The following is a 24,744-nucleotide window of genomic DNA, read 5'->3' as shown; positions in this document are numbered from 1 at the left end:
CATGTAAAAATCTTTTAGAAAATGGATAAAAATTAAATATTATACACTATTTATATATTCTAAGCTTCCTTTACAGTTAAAATACAGATTTTAACTTTTCAATATTTGTTAATTTAATAATTATTGTCAAATTTTACCAAAAATCTGAATAGTTATTTCTATTTAAAGGATAATTAAGTTGTCATATCCTGCTTATTATTAAGGTTGTTTAATATGATACAAAATTAAAATTAAAAAGCATTTTAAAATCTAATTAGAATCTGATTGATAAAAAGCTTAATATTCTCCAAACTCTGAACATTTTTATGAACTATATTATTTGAGGTTATAACCACCAAAAAAAATTTCTTACCAGTGACTTGTGTAACTCTCTAAAATTAAAATTTGGGACAAAATTATCACTGAAATATAATTTTTAATTTAAAATACTCCACATACTAGAAATTTGAAAACATTTGGACTTTTAATTTTTAACTTAATTAGATAGTAGTAATTTGATTATACAACTTTCATGAGTTTAAATGCTTCACAGAACTTCTTTATTTAGTCAGTTCTAGTTAAAATGTGTATCTTTTTGGCTTAATAAATATGTTATAATTTGTGATTTAAAAATAAATCACACACCTCTAAATTACACATATCATTATTAATTACTGACATTAATCTGTCTCTTCCTCTCCCTTTGCTGAATTACATTGAATTATCAATGAACAAGGAAGTCTTAATTTGGAAATTAGTCCATCTTCAAATATAATACCAGTAATCATCATACAGTTGCACACAACCCTATGAACATAAGCCAATATCCACTTATAGAGGAGGCAAGACGATGACTGTTGCCTCTAGAGCTACTATTTTTCTCATTTAAACTGCCCTAAGCCAAAGATTATATTTCCCAGTCCAGTTTTCCTGTATCTGAGTATCTCATCACCTGAGCTTTTCTTTTTTCTTTTCTCCAGGTAGTTGGAACTTGGTCATTGTTGATAACTTAGAAGGATTCAGGAAGTGTACTTCCCTTAATGCAATGAGCATTCTGTGCATTCATTTATACGTATAAAAGAAAAATAAAAGTCAAAGCTGAAAGTAAAATGGACATAATTTTAATGATTTTTTTTTTAATTTTTGTGCATTGGATTCAAACAGCAAACTGTGTGCACTCAACTGTTATCACAATGTGGTCAAGAGGTCTGTGTCTTTTACCATTTTACACACAATTGTTCATTACAGTATGTTGTCAGCCTCGTGGGAACCAGGGGTGTGGCATGGTAAGCAGTGGTGGTAGTGCACCTAGCTTTTATATTATCTAACTTGAAAATATTTCTCTTCTATGATTCCTCTTTTTCTTGATAAAAATAGTTTTCACCAAACGTTGGTGGTGCACACGCACTACCATTCATGCTTGACATCACACCCCTGACAGGAACACATGTTCTTATTTTGTTGATAAAAAGTATTACAAAAATTTCCATACAAAAACTATTTTCATAGAAATCTTGCATTTCCACAAATAAACCTGAACATTTTTTTGAAAAAAAACTGCTCAAGATTTTTGTTCATTTAACATTGTGACTGTATTGATAAATGCAGTCCACTTCAAAGTTCTCCACACGCACTTTTCTACAGATGACCAGTCGCCTTTTTCCTTTCACTGACATCTGCCCAGGCTCTATCAAGTTCATTTATAACAGAAAGTAAGATTTGGATTAACATATCTGAATGTTAAAATGAAAGTTTCAGTCTTCCACATAACAATCAATACCCAACCATCTTTTATAATGTAAGACAAAGATTGCAAAACATCATCCTTTTTAATTCAGAATATCTGAACCAACTATTGCTTTTTATTCTTGATGTGAGGTTGAGGAAAGGGTATCAGGGTGCGGGGTTAGATAGGGATTTGGTGAGTTACATGTTAAATCTCCCAGTAAATTAAAATATATATATATATATATATATATATATATATATATATATTCCCTTGGTAATTGACACTTCTATCTCAATCGGTGATACAAATTGTCAAAAAAAAAAAAAGAAAAAAGAAAAAAAAGAAAGAAAAAGAACAGAAAGAAAAACACTGATGAAGATATGCTTTATATTCCACTTGCTATGAAACTCAGATTTGTCTTGCATTACATTTTTCCACATACTATAAATACATATCGTCTATTCAGATGATCATCGTACTGAATAGGGGCTAGTAACATCACCACTTCTATTATCTGGGTGTTCAGAAGACTGTACTGTTTCTTGTAACACTACAGATTTTGCTGATTCCAAGTATTTTTATGTTTTATGATTTTTTTTTTTTACTGATTACCCTTGGGGCATTGACATTCCATCTCCTGGCAACAGTTAGACTTCTAAAAGAACCTGCAATTTCATACTAGACTGCATTTGAAATCAGCCACAAAATGCGCATGTAACATTCACTCAGAAGAAGGGAGGAACCCATGATAAACAGTATAACCCCGTGTAACTTGGTTGATCCATTATGCTTGTAAATCAAGTCTGATCATTGCAACTGCTCAGATCACAGTCTCTAGTTCATAGACACAGCGGCATGAGGTAACTCATTTTATTTTGCACAGGTTGCATATTTCCACAGGAAACATTCTCGCTAAATTGTTTGGAAAAAGACGACAGTTTGTGCTTGGGTATTTGGCCTCCCAGCTTTATGCCATGGTTTCTTTACCTGGCAACCTTCTGTCGTTAAATGTGTGCATGTTGATGACTTCTTCTGTTTTCACAATAACTGGGGCCTGTGGCTTGTGTTTTAACCGACGCTGGCACTTCAGGGACATCCTCAGTTCTTCTACCATGGCACTACAGAAGGACCTCTACAGAGTAACACAAAAAATGAAATATTACAAAATGGATAAACTGCAACTGTCCAGAAACAATAGTAAAATCATTCTCAACAGACTTGTCAACATAAAGGCTTTGAAGGTTTGAAACATTTTGTTTTAAAGGTTATAACAAATTGTTATACTTTTAATACACAAAACATGATCTTTAAAATTTTCGTCAGTGAGCTAGTTTAAAGAAAATCTCCACCTGATAGTGAAATGAACTGCCAACTAGTAATGCATATATTACATATATTGAATAAGATTTTTCAGATTTAAAATTAATTGGCATCAAAAGATATGTATCTACCTTAAAATTTAAATTAAAACACATATACACAAATCAATAACCATAAATCCATTCTTGATGTTAAAAAAATAGAAGCAATGTATTAGCTTTTAGATTACAACATGATATATGAAAATTTTCTTTAAACAGGTTCTTCATTGTGCATCTCAAAACAGAACAAAAATAGCACTCACACAGACATAAAATATGGAAAATAATTTCTGGTATTATATCTTTTTGTGATTATGACTATAAAACTATTGATGATGATTAAAAGCAAATATGATTTAATCATGAAATAACACATTGTAGCACATTAAAAATCCATGAAAACTGTTAACTTTTTTCTCATCATCAGCTTAACTGAAAGCTGGTAAATAATTTATCTTATGAAGAAAAAAATGACCCTATAAATATTTTTTAGTTCTCATTTAATTGGCAATAGATTTGCTAGAAATTCAGTATATCTGGGGCTTATTTAATATGCTCCTCAAAATTCCTATTACAAAGTCAAGGGTGTGAAACAAAATTTTGTTAGTTTCCCTCTCCAGCTAATTGAGATACATGTGTGTTAGTTAAATATAGATCAGATTCAAGAACCAGTTCCATAATTTAGTTGAAACTCAGATGGGCTTAGACTTAAGCTCTTTCTGTATAAGAACTAAAAATGTAGAAAATAACCAAAAATGTGGACTAGAATGAAAAATTTACACAACTCCCAAAAGTGATATGAAAACGTAATGAAATAAACCTAATAAAATATGCAAGTGAGGACTTGCTTTTTCTTTAATGTGTTACTGCTTTGCTGTTTTTCAAGTTAGTCTAATTCCAAAAGAATACAAGATATAAATATTTAATGCCAAATATGTGTTATATGTTTTAAAAAAATATTCTGCATATATAATCTTTTGAGACGAACTAATATTTTGAATTAATGTAGGCATCTATATGACAGAGAAAACTGATTCAGAGAGAGGGTAAGTCACTTTATGTGGTTCACACCTGAGACTCCAGCAAGATATCCTGATACCCAATTTTGTGACTTTTCAACCTGCCTAGTACCTTCTTGTCCATTCCTGGCTATATTCTCATTTTTCTTTTATGGTTTCCTGAACAGTTTCCTTGGGTTGTCTTCCCAACTATATGCCCAGTTTGTTCCTTTCCACAAAGCTCACAATTATCAGAATGATCTATTTTTTAAAACAGATTTCTTTTAAAGCATTTTCTTGTCCAAGTAACAGGTGAAATCCAAAGTTATTATTATTTTTTTTTCTGATTCAGCTTCCCTTCCCATCTTTCCTTTTTTCTCTACACATACCCATCTCTACCTGGACGTCCGAAGTTTTTCTCCTTTGTTTCTCCTTTCACTGGTACCTTGCTAAGTTCTTTTATCCTTAATATCAATTCAATTTTATCCCTTACCTCAGGACATGACTCAAGTTTGAAGTTATTCAGGAATCGCTTTCCAATTGACCACGCTCATTGTTTTCACTCAGTTTAGTTTTGTCCCTTTAGTATTTGGCACTTATTATAATGTTTTCCTACCTGGCCTCTCAATGGTACTGATTTTACACACGTGTTTTTTAAATGTTCACTGAATTAACAATAGACACGTGTGACTCTAATACTTTAATTCTTATTCAACAACTTTTCTAATTCAATTGCTTAAAAAATTTTTTTCAGACACTTAGTTAAATGCATTGTATATAAGTTAATTAATCAGGTAAAACTTTGACATTTGTTTAAGAACCTTTAATTAGTAAAAATATTAATATATTAGTACCTATAATGGATGATAATTAAATGCTACATGTGAATTTCTAACTAACTAATAGAGTTACTGTCATGCATTATTTATTATGTGTTAAACTATACGGTTCTAAAATTCATAAATTATATTTCTATTAAAGTATCTATGACACCTGACAGCCAGCATATGGACACAGTGTTTCTTGTCACTTAATACCTACTATTAGATGTACTTATTAAGAACATGATGATAATGATGATGAAGATGGTGATGATGACAACACTGTAGAAATGGAAAAATCTGACTCCAAAAGGGGGAGGAATACATAGTCTTGAGGTAACTTAGTCTTGGCTCTCTGTTGAAACATTTAACAGAAGAATTGATTAGATAATATAACAAGGCCAGCACTTGATTCCACTGATGCTTAAAAATGTCATATGAATAATATTGAATTGTTTGAAATAAGCCTTCATTTAAAACTAAAAAAATTTCACAATGGTACTAATTTATAACATCCTTTACTTGGAAAACTCGGTTTTTAGATATTTAAATTATATTAGTTTCAAAAAATAAAAGAATTGAAGTATCAATTAATTTTTGTCCGTACTAAGAGAGTGGTCTAAACAACTAATTTTCTTAGGGAAAAAAAAATCTTATAAATGTACATACCCGTTCAACTATAAAATTATTCAATTTATTTCTAGTAAGTTAAGGAGTAAAATGTATTTAGTATGCTATATAAAAAGTCAGACTACAAATAAAGACATAAAAATTATTTTAAAATAATTTTGTAATGTAAAATTTATAATGCTGAGTGATAGAAAACATGGGTTAAAAACTGCCCCAAAGTTAGTCTCTTTCATCTTTTATAATTTAAAATTATCTTAAGTAAATTTAAGATCTAAAGTTAAAATTGTAGAGATGATTGTGGTAGTTGTTTCCCTGTGATATATGTTGCTAAAAAATTACTATGTCTGATTTTAAATAAAGTTCTATCATATGATAGAGACTAATTGTCTTCCCTATTTTGTATGCTGAATGAAAAATTTTAAATGTCTTTTTACTGAAGTATAAAATAAAGGTTTGAAAAACCCAAGTGCACCTAACGGGAGTTTCCTGAGTTATAATAAAGAAGAGGAGAAGAAGAAGAAGGATGAGAAGAAAAAGGACAAAGAGAGAAGGAAGGAGAAGGGAAAGAAGAAAAAATAAAAGAAGGGGGAAGGGAAGAAAGTAGGATAGACAGGAGGGTGATACAGAAGGAGGGAGAGAGAAATAAATCTATTTTTTTGAATCACTTCTACTTAGGGATGAAAACACACAAATTGTGTTACTAAATAAAGTAAGTTTCTTAGTGTGAAAACAACAACAAAAATGTTTCTGCACATTAATATAACAGACTACAAAAAGAAAAAAGAAAGGCACAAAGATACTAACCATTATTAAAAACCTCTTTTAGTAAGTTTCAAAAGTTTACTAAACAGTGTCTGGATGGTAGGGTGGCACTAACCAAATAGAAGATTCCTGAAAATGAAAATTTAAATCTTTGAGCTGTTAGCATGTAATTGCATTTAAATTAGTAAAATTCATTATAAAATCCACTATATTGAATGAGGCAACCTGTATTTACACATCTCTAATTCTTAAAACAATGAAGGCCCACAAATCTTAAAATTATGAATTTGAATATATTTACATTGCTTTTATAAAAGGCTATATTTTTAAATTTTGAGTATAATAAGACAAAACAGTTTGCTGATAAATATTCTAAATAATATCGGTATTAGTCTTATAGAATAATTTATTATTAATAGCTTAACTTTTTCATTTATAGATATGTTTATATGATAACATGATGTGAAAGCACTTGGAGAAGCACATATTTTTTTAATATTAGGAATCTAGTTGTAAATGTTCACCATTGAACACTGACTTATTTAACTTCATTTTAAATTAAAACCTTTATATTTAGCCATTTCTTTTTTATAAATAGCAACTGATGAAAAGTAACTAGTTTGATTTTTTGAACTCTGAAGCTCATCACTTTCATACGGAATATATGTAGTCATTTATTACCCAAAGAAAAATGATCAGAAAATATTATATACACTGCTATCAAGTCTGTAATTAGTATTTACTTTTTAAGGAGGAAACTCTATTTTATGTATCTTTCTATAGATTCTTTGATAGTTTAAATTAATTACATGACATTTCAATATTCATTCAGAATAATTTCCAAGCATTTTATCATACAGTTCCTACTTGAAGCCCTATCAAAGCATCTTTGAGTTGCTACTATCAGATTTTGTAACTCAATGTTCTAATGCATATTAGCTTATATCAACCAAACTGTTTTGTTTTGTGTTTGCCATATAAATTATTTGTTAACTGATTATAGATACTTAGCCAATTCTCAGATGCTTTTCTAATTAATTTCTGATGCTATAGGCCATTTGACGAAGAATTTCATATTATATGTAGTAGAAACAAATCGAAAAGCCACTGTCGTACCTACAGAAAGTTATCATATTAGATAATAACTAAATTAGCTAAATAATAATGAAAATGGAATAGAAAACACATATGATGTACTATGCAATATTTATTATAATATTGGCATATTAAATGAGGAAAATGAATGTCATTTCATGTAACTCTTTCTTTTGATTTATATTTTTTAGTTGCCAGTCTTTTAAAAATATCAAATAGCTAATGCTATACATCAGAAGTATGAATTGACCTAGGGCTATATGAATGTAACAGTGAAGCGATGGGAGATGAAAAATGACTAGTTAAAACACTCATACCAAATTATATATATATACAACAACTTTGATCTCAGTTTTATAGAAGCTATTTTTCTGAAAAAATATATTATTTAGATAAGCTGTGCATCAGTCAGACAGGACTTTACATGTAGGTTCTTTAATGGTCTTGTTGCTTAATCACTGTAACTTTGTAGCTAGAGAATCTAAAATTCAAGAAGTCAAGTTTTCTATCTGAAGTTATGCACATAACTAGGATCAAAGCTAAAGGAGGAATGCTGCTCTCTTGACTTCTGTTGTATGAATGCTCTATTATATATTATATCAGCCTGCCTCATTAACAATGATTTGAATTTCAGTTGAGCCTTTTACCTGTACTTTGCTTTTAATAAATGTTAATTTTTGAATACCAAATAATAAATTAGAGAAAAAAAAACAATTATAAAGCAAAAATAAATATATTTTTATCTCAATAAATATAATTACAAAGCATCTTATGCTCTTGCCTGGATTATTTTACAGTGGTAAACATAACTAAAGATTAAAATATTCTCAGAAACCTTGACTCTTACAGAAAGTTACCAAACATCTTTATATTGCATTTTGCAAATACAGTGAGATAGAGAAAAATGGAGCACCATTATACATTTTTACACTTCCCCTACTTAAGTTATAAAAATCAATAAATAAGGTCTGACAAGTTTCAGCACCACTTTAGTGAATATGGTTGTGAAATTCATTGTAAGAAAAAGCAATGTTAATTATCACATTCTTGTTGGTAGTCATAATGATGCAATTTTTCAACAAAATATATAACATCCAAAAACTAATGCTTCATTACAAAAAATCTCTCTCTTCCTGTAGCCCAACAATTAAAATATATCATTTTCATGAATAATAATTATTATAAAAATAGCCGCTTATTATATTCCAGACACATCTAAAAAACTCTTTGCATATTATCTATCTTAACTTTTAAAACATTTTCTTTCGTGATATATTTGTAACCCATTTATTTATTTATTTTAACAGACGTGTAAAAGAGGTTAAGTAATTTTATTAAAGGTTAAATAAAGTCAAGAAATGATTCCAAGTCTTATTTCAGAAATCATGCTTAATGATTAGAAATAAAAATAACTAGACAGTACTTACTATCAAAGCCTACAATCTATTTATCTAAATCAAACTCTTACTCCACACGTTTTGTCAATGAAACTTTAAGAAGAAAAACTATCAAGAAAATTAATTAAATATTCTACCTCTATCTTATGCAATATGACATAGTACAATGTTAGACTAGGCATTTTTGGCTTTGAGAAACATACTTGACCCATGAAACTCTTATCTTCATCTGCACAATATGGATAATATTTACACAGTTCTCAGAGTAACTTCATACTCCAAGGAGATGTTATATTTAAGAGCTCTAATGTTGTTTATAAAAATAGGAAGTGAAATTATCTGTCAAGCTACAATCTTAATTTTAAAAGATAATTTATGAGCATATAGAAATATCAAAAATCATATAGAAACAACATATAGATATCATATAGAAATAACAAAAATCCTTTTGCTGTTTTGGAAGTAGATTAGTGAGTCATCTCATTTTAAAGTATGATTTTATATTTACGTGTAAAAACATTTTTAAAGTCACCCATATATTTCTTTTATGGATCATTAATGGAAATTGAAAAATGATCTGCTCTAAAATAAAAGCAGTAACATAAAGCAATACAAAATAGACTATTTGTCCAAAGTTTATTTGCAGGTTTTAGCCTTGTATAAAAGTGACTTATAGCTAAATTTTATTCCGTTGAAAATTTGTTTAAAACTTTATAAATCTTTACTGATGATTTATAGCAGTGTTTGCCTTCCTGTATCTTATTCAATAAATGGCTTCTTTTAAAAAGCATCACTTCTGCCAGCACTAATTCTTCAACATTCTAAAAGCAATTTGTATAGAAGGGTCTGTGAACAACGTGTTTTCATTCTCCTGGTTCCATGAAATACAGACTCAACCAACTTTGAAAAGTGTTTTCCTTGTGAATAATATTTCACCCAGGATCTCCAGTCTTGCAGGTTTAAACCATTCTAATTTCTCCTACATTACCCCAAATCGAATTGTTTCATTCATTTGTCCTACTATGAGTTATAGCTGCATTCTACATTTGTTATTCAATTATAGACTGAAAAACATTCTATGAGCCCTTGACAAATATAATTCTTTAGAGATTTCTTGGATATGACTTACCAATTTTCTATAATACAAATAACTACATTGACTATAATGGACTCTATCCTGAAAAACAACAATACCAAGTAGTTCTTAAAATGTACATCAATCATTTCAGAGAAAAGTTAGAGCAAAAATATGTGTCCAAGACAAGACACATAACTTACAAATTTAATATCTGAGAAATAATTTATATTTTTATTTCTCAGATGTATTTGCTACATTTTGTTTATACTTAAGTAATAAGAAAGCAAATACTTTTGTCATTAAAGTTTTTCATGTCATGAAACTCAAAGATTTGTGTTCAAACTGTTCAATAAAAACAATCTGTATAAGCAAATCTATTTTCAATTACATGGGAAAGAAAATATTTCCATATAAAAATCAGATAAAAACAAAAAGTCAAGCTATTTATGTTATATTACTATTCTTGCTGAAAATCAAAAGAAGGCAGAATTATGTATACCTTTTAAAAGAGGATATACTTAATTATTTAATAAAGATTAATTTTTTAATTTAAATTAATAAACCATAATTGTCATAAAATAGTTTTATAAATATTGAAATTATTATAATCTCTTATAATTCATGCTCACAAACCAATATATTGTCATAAATATTACTATGGAAAACAAAATTTTGTATATTAAGACTAAGAAGGTAGGAAAGAGGATCTTTCAAACAAATTCATATCACCCAAAGTACATTAATAATTACTTCAAGGGTACAACAGTTTCATAGATTGCTTACTGAATGAATCCCAAGTAGTAATATATTTAAAATCAGCAAAAAGATAAGGCAAAAAGACAAAAAATGCAGATGTTGATTAGTTATCTTTTCAGATACATTCAGAAAAAGAAAACTTTTTGAATATCTTTCCAATTGGTCAAGCTACATTTTGGAAAAATTCAAAAAATAAAATTCTATTTATTTTAAAATTTTAAATAAATGAAAAGCAATGTATCTTTGATACATTAATATTTGCATCAAAATTAGAATCATTAAGTACTGTAAAAATTGGAATACACCATCTTGTGGTTATCTGAAAGGAATGCAATTTACAGTTTTTGAATTTTTTAAAACCATAGTTCAGCATTATCTCATGTTTTCAATTTTAACCTGCCCTTATTTAAAAATGATACATTCTAAGACTACACTTAATTGTTCAAACAGCTTGGAAATATAAAAAACATTAGAGGCATCAAGACCTATTCCATTAATATTTTACAAAATATGTGTTACAAACATTTTATACTCACCTTTAAATGATAATAATTATTATTAATTTTATTATTAGCATTGTTAAAGGTAAGACTTAACATGGAAATATATTAGCTACTCATAAATTTTATCCATGAAGTTCATATTTAACTAGACTGTATATTATATCTGCCAGCCTATTTAGATCAAGATAAGAAATTTTATTTTTCTTTTAAAAAATACTAGATTATTACAGACTAAAGAAAGAAAAAAGAAAATGGAGAAACAGAAGGGATAATGGATAACAAAACACTTTGGGGCTAGAATGGTGAATAATATATCCTTGCTTACTTTCAGTGTGCAAAACATAACTCATTGCATGTTTGGTCTCAATAAATATTACTAAATAAATGAATAATTTCATAAAAGTTTACTTTATTTTTAAAATTAAAAAAATAGATGAAAGACACAATTATAAGTATAAATAAACTGAGTTTCTGTATGTTCTCAGGCATATCTTATGATAAAAATCTAGGAATATTTTATGGCTAATTGTAATCAATTAAGTAAGGTATTTATAGCCCAACTGAATAAAATCTTTTTCTTGAGAAAAATGAAGAAGAATTGATTCCAAGAACCTAATTTATCACAATAAATAAAATGTGCCATTCTAATAAACCCCATAATTATTTATAAACATAATTCTTTCAAATAATAAAAAATACAGTTCTTTTTTACTCTTTATGATAGATTTATAAATTGGTCAATGAAATCAACTTTATTATTAATTTAAATCAACAGAAAGAAAGAATAGGTAGATGATAGGTAGATATAGGTAGGTAGATATATGATATGTAATAGAAATAGATAATAGATGATATCATAAATAAATGATAGATAGATGACAGATAGATAATAGATATGTAAATAGATAAATAATAGATATTATGCCAACAGAACCAAAAACATTAGATTCTGTCCTATAGGAACTAAGATTCTAATAGGGAGAGAGCCATCCACACATAGAAATGAATAAATAGGAATAAAATGAGTACTAAGAGAGAATGGAGACATGCAGAGCCCTTACAGAAAAAAATGGTATCTAGGCTTAATGTGGTTTGAAGTGGGCAAAATGCCTTTCCAATTTTCTCAAAGTGGGAGGAAATGTTTTCAGAATGATGATAGTACCTGAAATCAGCTAAGTAAAAAAATAAATAAATAAGGTGAGATATACATGTCATATATTTTTCATTGGAATAGGAAATGAAACCTAACACCACTTGGTGGAAATAGCTGTGTGTTGTGCACAAACTTATTATATCTATTAATTAGGTAAAATTTTCTGTGCAAGCCGTTGCCTAGTCTTGAGTGCCTAAACAAAAAAGACTAGTGGGAGTTTGCCAAGTAGGAAAATGGGCAAGGTTTGCTTAAGTCAAATGGAATAGGATTTTTAAAATCTGGATGACCTTGGAAAATTAAGAGTAATTTAGTGTGGCTAGAGTAAAGGTACCAACTGGGGACAAGAAAAAGATAAAACTACAATGGTGGACAGAGACAGATCCTGAAGTGCCTCACCCATTAAATAAGGGAATTCGAATTTCATTATGAAAGTTATGTGGAGACAAGATGTAAAAGCATTGAGGAATGTAACTAATAGTGCTCATGTACTATCAACACAGTTGTTTTTTTTTTTCCAATGTAGTATTTCAACTGTTTCCATCAAAAAAGATATTTATTTCTTTTTACTAATTTATTAGAAGCTCATACAGGTACACAGAAATTCAAGAGAGCTAGTTGATATATTAAAAATCCAACTAAACTATTTATTTTTAAGAATAATGAAGAATTAAATCTCCACATCCTTTGCTATTTTGTTTTAAAACACAATGTTTATAAAATAATTGTATAGAAAGACATGACCTAGGTAAATCATATGAATAGGACACAAAGAGACAAGTGCAACAGAATATCATATATTGTCAAAATATTAACTAATTTGTTTTATTTTAATACTGTGATATAACGGAAAGAAAATCATTACATGTATAATGATCTGAGGTTCTAACTGAAAAACCCAATTCTTCTTATAATTTATGGACTAATTTTAAGCATCAACTAACCAAATATCACCTCTATTGATAAATTATAGTAAAAATGGAAATTAATTCATTAATATTTTTTGTCTTTGATTATATTTTTGGATTTCATTTTGAAACTCATTTTGACACTATGAAAAGGATCATAACATAAAATGTGTACTTAGACCTGATCGTCAATCATACCAGTGCAACAAATATTTGAGTTAGTAAAGTCAGCAGATAAAATCTCCCTGAATGTTGTAGGAAAATAAATCATGTGGTACTCCAAATTTTCCAAACTTTGAATTTCATAGTTTACTCATCAAAATACATTATTTCTAAGTGGTAAGTATAATATTCAAGTAAAAATGTATAAATGCTCTGTCCAAAATTTTGATTTCAGAAAAGATAAGTAATTGCAATATAAATTACTAAAGACAATGAAAAATGTTTTTCATTTTCCAAAATAAGTTTAAGAGTGTAAGTGCTCCAGAGGGTACTAGCAGAATATATTTGCCTTATATTCATACATAACATTATTTAAATATATATTTCCACTCTTCATATTTGTAAAGTTCATAAACATCAAATATTAAAGAGAATATAATCTCACTCTGATGCAGGGTCTAAAATTTAAGCCATCCAATTTTTTTTTTAATTAAAAACAAGAGATGTTTGTATTCAAACATCTAAAAGTGGCAGATTTAAAAACATTAAAGCATTATTTTGTGTCCACAGCTATAAATTTACATGTAAAAAGTGTCATATACCATCTTAAAAGAGACTTTCTATAGATATTCACCCTCATATTTATAGAACCAAGGAAATTATAGCACTAGAAATATCTAATCTAAATGAGGTTCACAAACTTTTTAAAAACACAATATAAACGCATTTTATATAAATGTCTTTATAGAATATAGAGAAAAAGTACAACGGTCTCAATATTTTTGAGTTTTATATATATTCTTCAAAAGACACTGGTGCAAAGAAATAAAAGGCACATTAAAAATAACATTAAATGGTAAAAAAGAAACCACAATATTTTCACACATTTATTAATTTTAAAAAATTCAGTGTAATTTCCACAATGTGAGTTAAGATTTTTTTCAATTAGAAATTTACTGGACTGAAGATCTTCAAATAAAATTTTCATTAATTCTAGAACTAGAAACTGTGGAGAAGCATTTTTTTCCTTCATATTATAGTTTCTGGTTTTCACTTACATCATCATTACATTATAGTCCTCCTCCATTAAACTAACTGAAACGAACTTCAAGTAACAAAAGCTTCTACTTTTAAGTCTTCGATAAGAGGAGAAATAGTCACTTGTCCTGAAGCTGGCTTCAATTAAATATACTACATTTAAATGAAAAATCACAAAAGTGATCATGAGTTCTTTCTGTGAACCTTTGTTATATAATGAATGGCAGAGAACAATTAACAGTCGCAGTTCTAAAGACTACGCTTGTATGGAAAGATCAAAAATAGTTTGTTTTATTTTAACAGTCATTCTTTTAAACCATAAGAAAGTTACATTTACCTTTTCCAATTGAGCGTTTTTTTTGGATTTGTATAAAAATTCTCCCACTGCCACAAACACCGAGAGCACCAAGCCGGCTGCCAGAACAATGAAGATACCACCAATATTTTGAACCCCCAGGGCACTGGCCTCTTTGCTCTCTTCCTCTGGGCAACCATTGCCCCTCCACCACTTCTCTTTCATCATGTGCAGCTTGCCTTCCTCTTGCAGCTGAAGAATTGCTATGGTGATTTTGTCTCTATATGGAGAACCTAAGAAAAGAGAGGGTATGTTAACTATTTCAAGGAACCCAGAATTTCATAACTAAAGGTTAACATGATGACAGAAGGACAGAGCTTTTTTCAAATGCTGCAAATGTTGCCAATGTTTATTTTTAGTAGAGAAAAACAACTGGAAAATGACAGAGAATAAAAGTTTAACAAGATAAATAAGGCAGATGGTAGTTCTGATTTTAAAGGGTAAAATGAATTTTGTATTTATGGAAGGAGATGTCTCCTTCTAAAAAGCAGACTCAACCCAGAGCATTGTAAAATAAGGAAAACACTAAGTAATAATTTACTAAAGGAAGTGGAGAGAGAACAAAGATATTTAGTTAATGTCTAGGAATCATTCTACACTGAAACAGAGCATCGATCAAACAGTAACCTCTACTTTTAGAAAAGTTGTGGGGGGAAATGGTGTTCCCTTAGATTAGGTAAATAATTCAGGGTACTTATGATTAACAAGCTGTATTTGGGGACAGGCAAAACTTTGTAGATAATAGGTAACCTGTTTCTCTAATTTAATATGAATAACAGAAACAGGTTTATAGAGACTTGGATCATTCAAATATCACCACGGCAATGCATTGTAAGATTTTCTGGTTGTCTATTTACCATTTGTGCTTTGGTAGGAAATGTTCTTTTCAGTGGAGGCAGCAATTTAAATGAAATTTAGCATGCATGCTGATGGGGGTAAATATTCATCTGCATTAGCTATTATATGATAAGTAATAACTTTTCTAATTGTTTGCCCAGAATCATAGAATAATATTGAACTACATGCATCTTTCAATATTTGTCCTAAGGGATTGGTCTTATTGCCTTCTCCCACCCAGAAATAGCCTATTTCTAAAATTTAATCTGCTTTTCTAAAACACTAAACTGCACATTCCATTTTTCTGCACAAATTCATCCATAACTTCTTTCTGTTTACAGTAAAATATTAATTTTGGCTTGTATTCAATGTCACCTGTGATCTCATTTTGACTTAAATGGACCTACAACTATACCTAAAACGTTATTTCTGCTAAGAGCAATTAAAAACCTGGTCAGAAAACTTTTCTACCTCATAAAAACATTACTATATATTTTAATTTTACTTGATTAACGTAATAGAAATACTTTAGCATTACTCTTTTAGCAAGAATAGGCAAGCTAAAGGTAGAAAGACAAGGAGAATCATAAGAAGTAGCCTGATGAAAAAGTTGGAAGAGTGAAAATCAAACAAATGCAGCTGGAGAGTCGTTTCTTTAATATAATTCCTAATCTACTCTGAAGAAATTTTTAAGTACATGGCTTCATACAACATTTTCCACAACTTTCCTGAAAAGGAGCATTATCCATTCCTATAATTAGAACTCAAATATTTTATTTTTGTTGTGCAATAATTCCTAATTACACCAGGGAAATTCCTGCTTCTCACTTTCTTTTCTGTGCGCTCTTCCAAATACTGTTGTGATGAAAATGTTCAATTTAAATTCTGTTCCTTAGCCACGTAAGATCTAAAGGGATTAACTCAGAAGACAATACTTTCTACCTTGGTCACTCACTGGACAATCAGCCTAAGTCAAATAGTGTTGTTTCTATTTACCTTTCAAGATGTGAACTACTTTCCTGAGTAGATTATAAACTCTTTGGGCTAGAGGATATATCTATCTATCTATTATTTATTTATCTATTATCTACTGATCTATCATCTATCTATCTATATTTATATATCATCTAGTTCTATCATTTATTTTAATTCTCAATCTTTTCTCACGTAACAGGCTCTTAACAAATGTTTCATATTATAAGGAGCATTAACATATGCTTGCAGCATATATTCCTAACGTAGTGTAAGAATGACAACCTGGTGTTTTTGGTCTCTCTGACACATATTTAAAACCATAAATTAAGGCCATCTCATTTGTCTATTCAGTTTTCATTAATTTACTACATCTAGCCTAACAGCAACTTCAAGGTCACTTTTACTCAGCTGCCATTCTGATTAACCAGGCCCATTCCTTGCAAAATAAGTATTTGATTGAGGGTGAAAATTCATTTTAAGCAGAATTATAGTTTATCAAATATGTCTTTCAATTAGAAATATAGTAACTGAAACAAATTTTATGCTGATAGTACTTGCAAAAATGGTCACATGTGGCTAATACAAAAATAGGGATTCTTTTCTGGAAGTACTACTATAAGTAAAAATTTAGGGGATAGTGACTTGAAAAGTAGACTTTAAAATATGAAAACAATCTTGATCCAGCTAAGTAATATTTTGAACCAGTTCATTTCTCATAATGAGAAATATTAAAAGAATATTATTTTATTGCCAACTCATCATAAGCACTGTATTGCATTAGGACGTTTATTCTATTATCTTCAAACACAATAGTCTCCACTACATATTCAAAATAAAGCACAGAAAAACAAAAGCAAACCACTTTCAACAAATGATAAACACATCCTGCCCTTGCTAGCTGAGCTGCTTATTTCTAGCACATATTGTAAATATAAATATTTTCCCATTGCTAACAAACCTTGTCACCTGTTTTCCAGCATAACTATAGTAATGTGTGAATGGCATTTGGTTGAATCAAAGCTACAAAGTTAGTATACCACATTTTAAGGTTTTTAACAGTGTGAAATAATAATACAAGGAATATAATTGATGACAATAAATCATTGCCATATTTTACTTGTCACTCTGTCATTGACTTAGTTTAAGTAATTATTTTTTTAAAGAAACAATAATTCAACAATGAATTACTTCTTTGGTTTGCTATTTAATGCTTCTTGGAAGGTATTTGTATATAGATACTAGTTGAAATCAAATGTGGACAGAAATTTCATGTATTTGAAAAATCTCAAGGACATATTGAGATCAAAGAACAAAAGTATCTTTCATCCTCCTTGTGACATGAACAGCCGTGTGCTTAGCTCTAATGAAGCGAACAGCCATCATTAGTTAGATAGATAGATAGAGCTTATGTTTTGCCCAAGTCACAACTCAGCCTCAATACATATGCCGGCAAGCTAAGAACTAAGACTACATTGACTGGCAAAAGAGAGAAGCTGGGTTTGCACACTGTAAGGCTGCCTCCAAGGAAGATGTGTATTTTTGCAAGAGGACTCTAAGTTTGATTAGAAAACTACTAAGGAAATTGTAATTATGTCTATCACAACATGAATTATTGCACCTGAATGTCAATCCTCAAATGCTTAAGGAGGCAGACAGAAACCCATAAATGAGTGAAGAAACAAATTAAATAAAAATTTCTGGAAAATGTAAATATTCAAAATGGAAAGATAACTTTAAGTTCCAGTATTATTAAAACTTGGTGAGATTTTCAACACAGTTATCAGATATTTTGATTTTTTGTGAGATCACATGAAATATTTTGTCTAAAATTCTCTACATTAAAATGTTGCCAAGTGAATAATTTTTAAAAACATGCAGTATAAGTCAAATAACCTCTCAAAGCTGAATTTTGCTCTTCTTTTTTCACTATGCACTCTCTCATCTTTTATTCTTTTATAGTTTTGATTGTATTGAGATTTTCTTTGGTTATTTTAACATATACTTCATACTGACAATAAGGAACTATATTATGTTTTTAAAAATACTCTTTTTACAAACTGTCAAAAGATCTTATTTACCAGGTAAAAAAGTTCTAGGAGAGCGAGAGAGAGAGACAGAGAGAGAGAGAGAGAGAGAGAGAGAGAGAGAGAGAGAGAGAGAGAGAGATAGAGAGAGAGACAGAGAGAGAGAGAGAGAGACAGAGAACAGAGATAGAGAGAGAGAGGAGAGAGAGAAGACAGAGACAGAGATAGAGAGATAGAGCTAGAGGAGAGAGAGACAGAGATGAGAGAGAGAGAGGCAGAGGAGACAGAGACAGAAGAGAGGAGAGGGAGGGAGGAGAGAGAGAGAGAGAGAGAGAAAGATTGAGATCTTCTATTCATTAAAGAAAAAAAAAGGAAAAAAGTTAAAAACTTCTTTAAAATAGTTAAATTTGTTTTTAGGGAGAGGATTTTTTTCTTCACATCTATTAACATTCCATCAATTTTATTTTAACCACAATTTGAAAAGTACCGCCTTAGATAACAATAAATTCCACTGTTACTACACTGTTCTCTCTGCAAAAAAAAAAAAAAAAAAATTTGTTTCTTGTGAAATTTTTCTACATGTCCCTGCCTAGATATCTTCATCCCTGTCTTTGAATTTATATATTATTACAGCTCATCAAGTTGCATTTTTTATATGCTCTTTATCATCTATTGCTCCATGTGCTTCATGAAACATCAACTCATAAGAATTCATATCACACCGATCACCTTAAGACATGTCTCCACACCTGGCTTTCAAGTCTCTTTACAAGATACTTTAGGGACAAGAGTTATCAGAGTTATTTAAATATATTTGTATATAAAAATTAATGAAACTAATTTTTGGAAATGAAAAAAGAACACAGCCTTTGTTCTTCCTAATAGCACCAAATCCTTTAATATTTTGCTAAAATTCTAAGTATTGTTTTGTATAATGACAAATCCTCTCTGTCCAATTCCTAAAGGACTTTAGTTTCATTTGTTTTATATTTTGTAGTTATTCAGATCAATACAGTGCTAGTATGTGCTGTGTATGACACAGATGTAAGTAACATCCTGGTAGTTGCTCTCTTTGGGTCTGAGAAGAGATGTTACTATGAAGTAGACCTCTCGTAATTTTAGGTTTCTTCTAGCTTGTCATGATTCCAAGTTAGTGTTTAATTTCTGAAACATAGTAACTTACATGTCTTGAGGATATGTGACTATACCATAATCACTAAGCATATAGTTTTCCAAGGACTTGTCTTAAAGAACTTCAATAATTACCTAATTATTCCTCTTCTTTGAAGGACTTGAATCTGATAAATGTTTCTAAGATATATATCCAACAACTCGAAGGCCTTTAAATTTTGGCTTAAGATCAGACCACCTGTCATTTATAGGTTATCAATCATGCATTATTCATCTTATTTCATTCAGTATCTACCACAGTGCATATCACACTATAAGTATTCAACGATACTTTTTGAATGAAATATTGAACCAATTATAATACATCAATTATGCTTTAGCCCAAAGAAATCATGGTAGAACATCTGCACTTGAACATTTCAGGTTCTTATTAAATTTAGTAGAATAGGTAACACCCACAAACATACTTAGTCCACACTTCTAGTACTGATCATATAAAATAAATTAGGGTGACAAATAAATTTATAAATTATTTATCATCCTTGCATTTATATCAACAGTCAATGATTTCTCTCGGTCATTGCCTTAAAATGCACAAAACATCTGATGATATCTGCTGGAACCATGAACTTCCATTCTTAAATTACAGTGTTGCTAGCAACATTAAATTTTCTAAAATGGCTCACTACTTATGCTGAGATGAGTGTTGGGTATCCTAAATACACAACAAATTTTGGGTGCTTTTAGAGATTTATCTTTTTTTTTTTTATCATTCTTTTCATGATAAAATCTTCCAATAAAATTGGAACTAAACACATTCTCTTAAAGACTTTTCCTCAGCAGAAAATGGGTTTTATAATCTCAGGATACATTCCATATTTGTTGTTAGAAGTGCTAAGGAAATTCTATACTTACATTTTAGATTCAATTTTATATATCTATATTTCCAGTTTTATGTTTTATTCAGTCAATAATGCTGGTATTCCATACCATAGTATCATTGTAATTTTCCTCTGTAGAACTTACTTCGATTTGTAACTAAAAAATAATTTCCATGATTATTTAATACTCATTTAACCTAATAGACTGCATATTCCTTAAGAAAAAGGGTTGTATCTGATTTGTTAGTATAACACCTGGCACATGGTAAGAACACAATATTTGTTGAATGAATATATGCATAAATAAAATAATATATTAAGTACCTAATAATTGGTCATGCATACTTGAAATTTTATCTTCAATCTAATTATGAATCCAAACTATATCTTGATCCTTATCTAATCTTTCTATACTAATATATAATATATATAAATATAATATAAATGTATATATAATAAAATATATGATACATTCATTTTAAATGAAATATTTAACATATGTTGCAATTAAACATTTCATGAGGCCCATTTCAGATTTCCTGCTAAACTAGTATGGAGTTACCATTATCACTTGTATTTTTTTAAGTACCCCATCAAATACACTCAATTTGATAGGAGTGTAAAAAAATTCATGAGTGAAAATCATAAAAATAAGATCTCGTCTTGAAAACAAAGAATCGATTCCTAACATTTTAATCACAGAATAGTAAATGGCACATAAAAGTGATTTATTTTTCATGATACCTAGTAATCTTTCCACACTGGAAATCTAGGAACATCATTTCCTTGCTTAAAATTTTTCAGTGGTGCTCTACAGCTATAGAATAAAATCCCAGTTCCTAAATGTCATACAATTCCTTTCTTCAACTTATCACAGGCTTCCTCTCTGATTGTATTCTCTTCTTTCTCCTAACCCGTTAGCAATACAAACTTTTCCCATTGCCTAAAGAAGCCTCTTTTCACACTTCCTCCAATTTTCTGTTTGAACTTCTCTTCCAGATAAACTTTTGCTCATCCTTCCCTATTTTTGCACACTTCTCCTTGACTGCCACAGAGATATACAGAATCTCTCTTCACTGGTGCCATAGCGCATCACAGATACTTTACTGTAGGATTTTGCACATCATGTCCTAATGTTTTATTTTTTTAAATATCTGTTTCCCTACTAGATGATGATATACGTGTCCTGAGGGCATGGACCATGTCTGAATAACCACTTTTTAGTATTAATTATTACATACACAAATATTACTTAGCACAGATGCTAGAATCTAGGCATATAGTGGTAAGCAACATACCATGAGCCTTGCCCTGCTAGAGTTGCCACTGAAACAAAAAATACATACATTGAATAACTATTTTGCAACTCTAATAATCATTTATAATGAAGAACACTATAGAAACCATGCAACAGAAGAAATGATCTTAGTGTGCTGAATAGGTACACAAAAAAAGCTTACATTACTTTAAAAATAAGGATAGGAACAATAACTCTTCTTTCTCTTTGGTTGTCTTTTGACTATTTTTCCTGTTTTTTTTTTTTTTTTTCCTATGTGCATTCCTGTTTTCAGAAGGTATACCTAGGAAAGGAAAATGATAGTGAAAGCATCCCAAATCCACTCTGTTCATTTCTTCTAGATATAGATGATAGCTAAGTACAAAATATCAGAGTTATGTGAAATGTAGTCAGATATAAATGACACTATTACTACATTAATGAGAGGAGAGAGGTAAAAAACACAAAGTAGAGACTATATGGATTTAAGGGACAAATTAGATAGATAATAGATGATAGATTAGATAGATGATAGATAGATAGATATAGATGATATAGATATAGATAAAGATAGAGACAGAGAGCTAGAAATAGAGATAGAGATGATAGAGATAGAGATAGAGATAGAGATAGAGATAGAAATAGAGTAGAGATAGAGATAGATATATAGATATAGATAGATGATATAGATATAGATAGATATAGATATAGATATATAGATATAGATAGATGATATAGATATAGATAGATATAGATATAGATATATAGATATAGATAGCTATCAACTCATGTACCAGCAAGCACATTGTAGAGATAGTAAAATTTAAAGTTAAGCATCTGTACTCAAAATCAGTAACTGGCTTAAAATGGATAGAGGTTGTGTTTTTTCCTCTGCTGCAGACCTAAAAATACAGTGTCTTTATGACTTCTATAGAAAAGTAATGTAAATGCATTCTATTTAAAGGAATATTTGCAGACTTCTCTAGAAAATATTTAAGTATCTAAAATTCCAAAGGAAGATGCTTGTATGAGGCATGTAAAATATATCAATAAAAATATCAAATTTATAGAGTATGTGTTTTAGTCAGTTGCCTTTTATTCATATTCTGAGTATCCTCTAACTTACATGAAAAAGAATAAGAAGGGCAAATGTTCTCAGCATCTAGTGAAAAAGTAATCTATGTCAATTGGTTCTGACATATTTCATATATGTTAGTTAAAAGTGGCCTGGGAAGTAGATTTGTAGTCACATTTCTTCTCTATGTATTAAATTATAAAACCCTGACATTAAGTATGAAAATAAAAATAGTTTAATTCTAGAAACCCTGCCTTCCTTACAAATTTTAATCTACATAGTATTTGTTTGAATAGTGATAAGCACGGAAATGTCAGGAATACTTTTCTACGTTTTCATCCCAAATCCATTATCAAATGTTAATGAAATAATCATAAAAGTTGGATTATTTTTAAGTAAAATCATCATCATAGTTAATCATTGAGAGCCTCAAACTGGGAGAGTGAATAACTTTTTTAAGAAAGTAAAGCACCCATTTTTTAAGGTAGAGCTCAAGTCCATTTTTTAATCTGGCCTGATTGCTTTGGTCCTCACTAAACTCTACCATTCTGAGTCACTGCATTATATAACAGACTACTCGTTTATGTTGCATTTTCCCTATTTTGTTAAATTTGTTTTTCCACATTTGTCTTGTAAGAAAGAGGTTTATTTATATCTTTATTTTATGTTCATTATTTTATAGAGCCCAGCAGATGAAGAGTCATAAAATTTCTTATAAATTAACCAAATGAAAAGGAAGCATATGTGTCTTCAGAGATAATCTTCTCTAAATACATTGTGGATTTTGTTTACTAAACATTCAGGAAATGTTCGGAGGAAAAAAAAAAAAAACAACTTAATTTTGTTTAGTTAGTTAGATAAGACCCTACAGTAAGAATTGTCTCATATTTATAATGTAGATAATCACTTTTTTCCTCTTAAATTATGGTTACTTAATTACAGTGTAACTATTGGCTGATGATAAATCCCTAGTTAAGTTCTGTAGGAAAATATTTCTGATTGGTTAGGAATGGGTCATATTAACAATTTACTTAATCTACAATTTAGTCAATATATCTGAATATATAAGAGTAGAGAACAAAAGGGGTTCGACACAAATAACTTAAAAACAAATAACTTTCAAAACTTAAGTACATATTTTCAGTTATTATAACACATTTCTTCATGACAGTCTTTGGAATTCTTCGTAATGCATATGTTCTGATCCAAATACTATAAATACGATATGTATAATCTTTAGTGCAATCTAATTATGTAGACATGATTCTACTCATTTACAGATGAGGACTCTGAGTCTCAGGGAGGCCCAGTAACTTCACTGAGGACACCTGGGACACTGAAGTGGAATTAAGATGTGTACATAATTCATCTGACTACAAAGGCCACATAGTCTATATGATATACTGAGAAAATGTCTTTCACATGAGTGCCAGAAAATGCCAGGTACCCATCTTCGTAATTTAGTATTTACACATTTTACCTCTATGCTTTGTTTCATTTTTTTTTTTTTCTAATAAGAGTTAGTCAGTGATCTTAGTCCTGTTAGCTAAAGGATGACAGTTTGATATAGTTAACCTGGCTAACTAATCTGTAATAGAATTTGAATTTATGGCCTAGGACTAATCAGCATTAAGACACTAACTAAAAGAATTAAATGATCCTATATTTGCAAATAAGATCTATTAGAACTAACTCTGTTTTCATGAGAATTATCTACTTATGCATTGTTTAGGTACCATTTGGTCAGAATTTACAATATTAATGCAGGCTGCTCACACTGATGCTCACAATTCATCAAATTTCCTATGGAAGCTTCCTAGATT

General features: G+C 29.6%; 1 protein-coding gene across 5 annotated transcripts in view; it reads right to left on the bottom strand.

Annotated features, from left to right (window-relative positions):
- Positions 1-444: 444 nt before the first annotated feature.
- Positions 445-24,744, bottom strand: part of GRIK2 (glutamate ionotropic receptor kainate type subunit 2) — a 545,286-nt gene continuing 520,986 nt past the window's right edge. For 2 of the 5 annotated variants that reach the window (XM_016124557.2, XM_036220336.1), the window contains 2 exons: positions 14,705-14,955; positions 445-2,840 (listed from right to left, as the gene is read on the bottom strand). In XM_016124557.2, the coding sequence (XP_015980043.1) occupies positions 2,676-2,840; positions 14,705-14,955 (416 nt within the window). In that variant the 3' untranslated portion in view covers positions 445-2,675. Of the gene's footprint in view, positions 2,841-5,108; positions 5,244-6,322; positions 6,410-14,704; positions 14,956-24,744 lie in introns of those variants that run through there. The other 3 variants (XM_016124559.2, XM_016124558.2, XM_016124560.2) reach the window with 3 other exon arrangements.

Source organism: Rousettus aegyptiacus, unplaced genomic scaffold, assembly GCF_014176215.1.
Source record: "Rousettus aegyptiacus isolate mRouAeg1 unplaced genomic scaffold, mRouAeg1.p scaffold_m13_p_1, whole genome shotgun sequence".
Classification (NCBI taxonomy): Eukaryota; Metazoa; Chordata; class Mammalia; order Chiroptera; family Pteropodidae; genus Rousettus; species Rousettus aegyptiacus.
The sequence above is the reverse complement of the archived record's forward strand: the minus strand, read 5'-3'. Positions and strand labels throughout refer to the sequence as shown.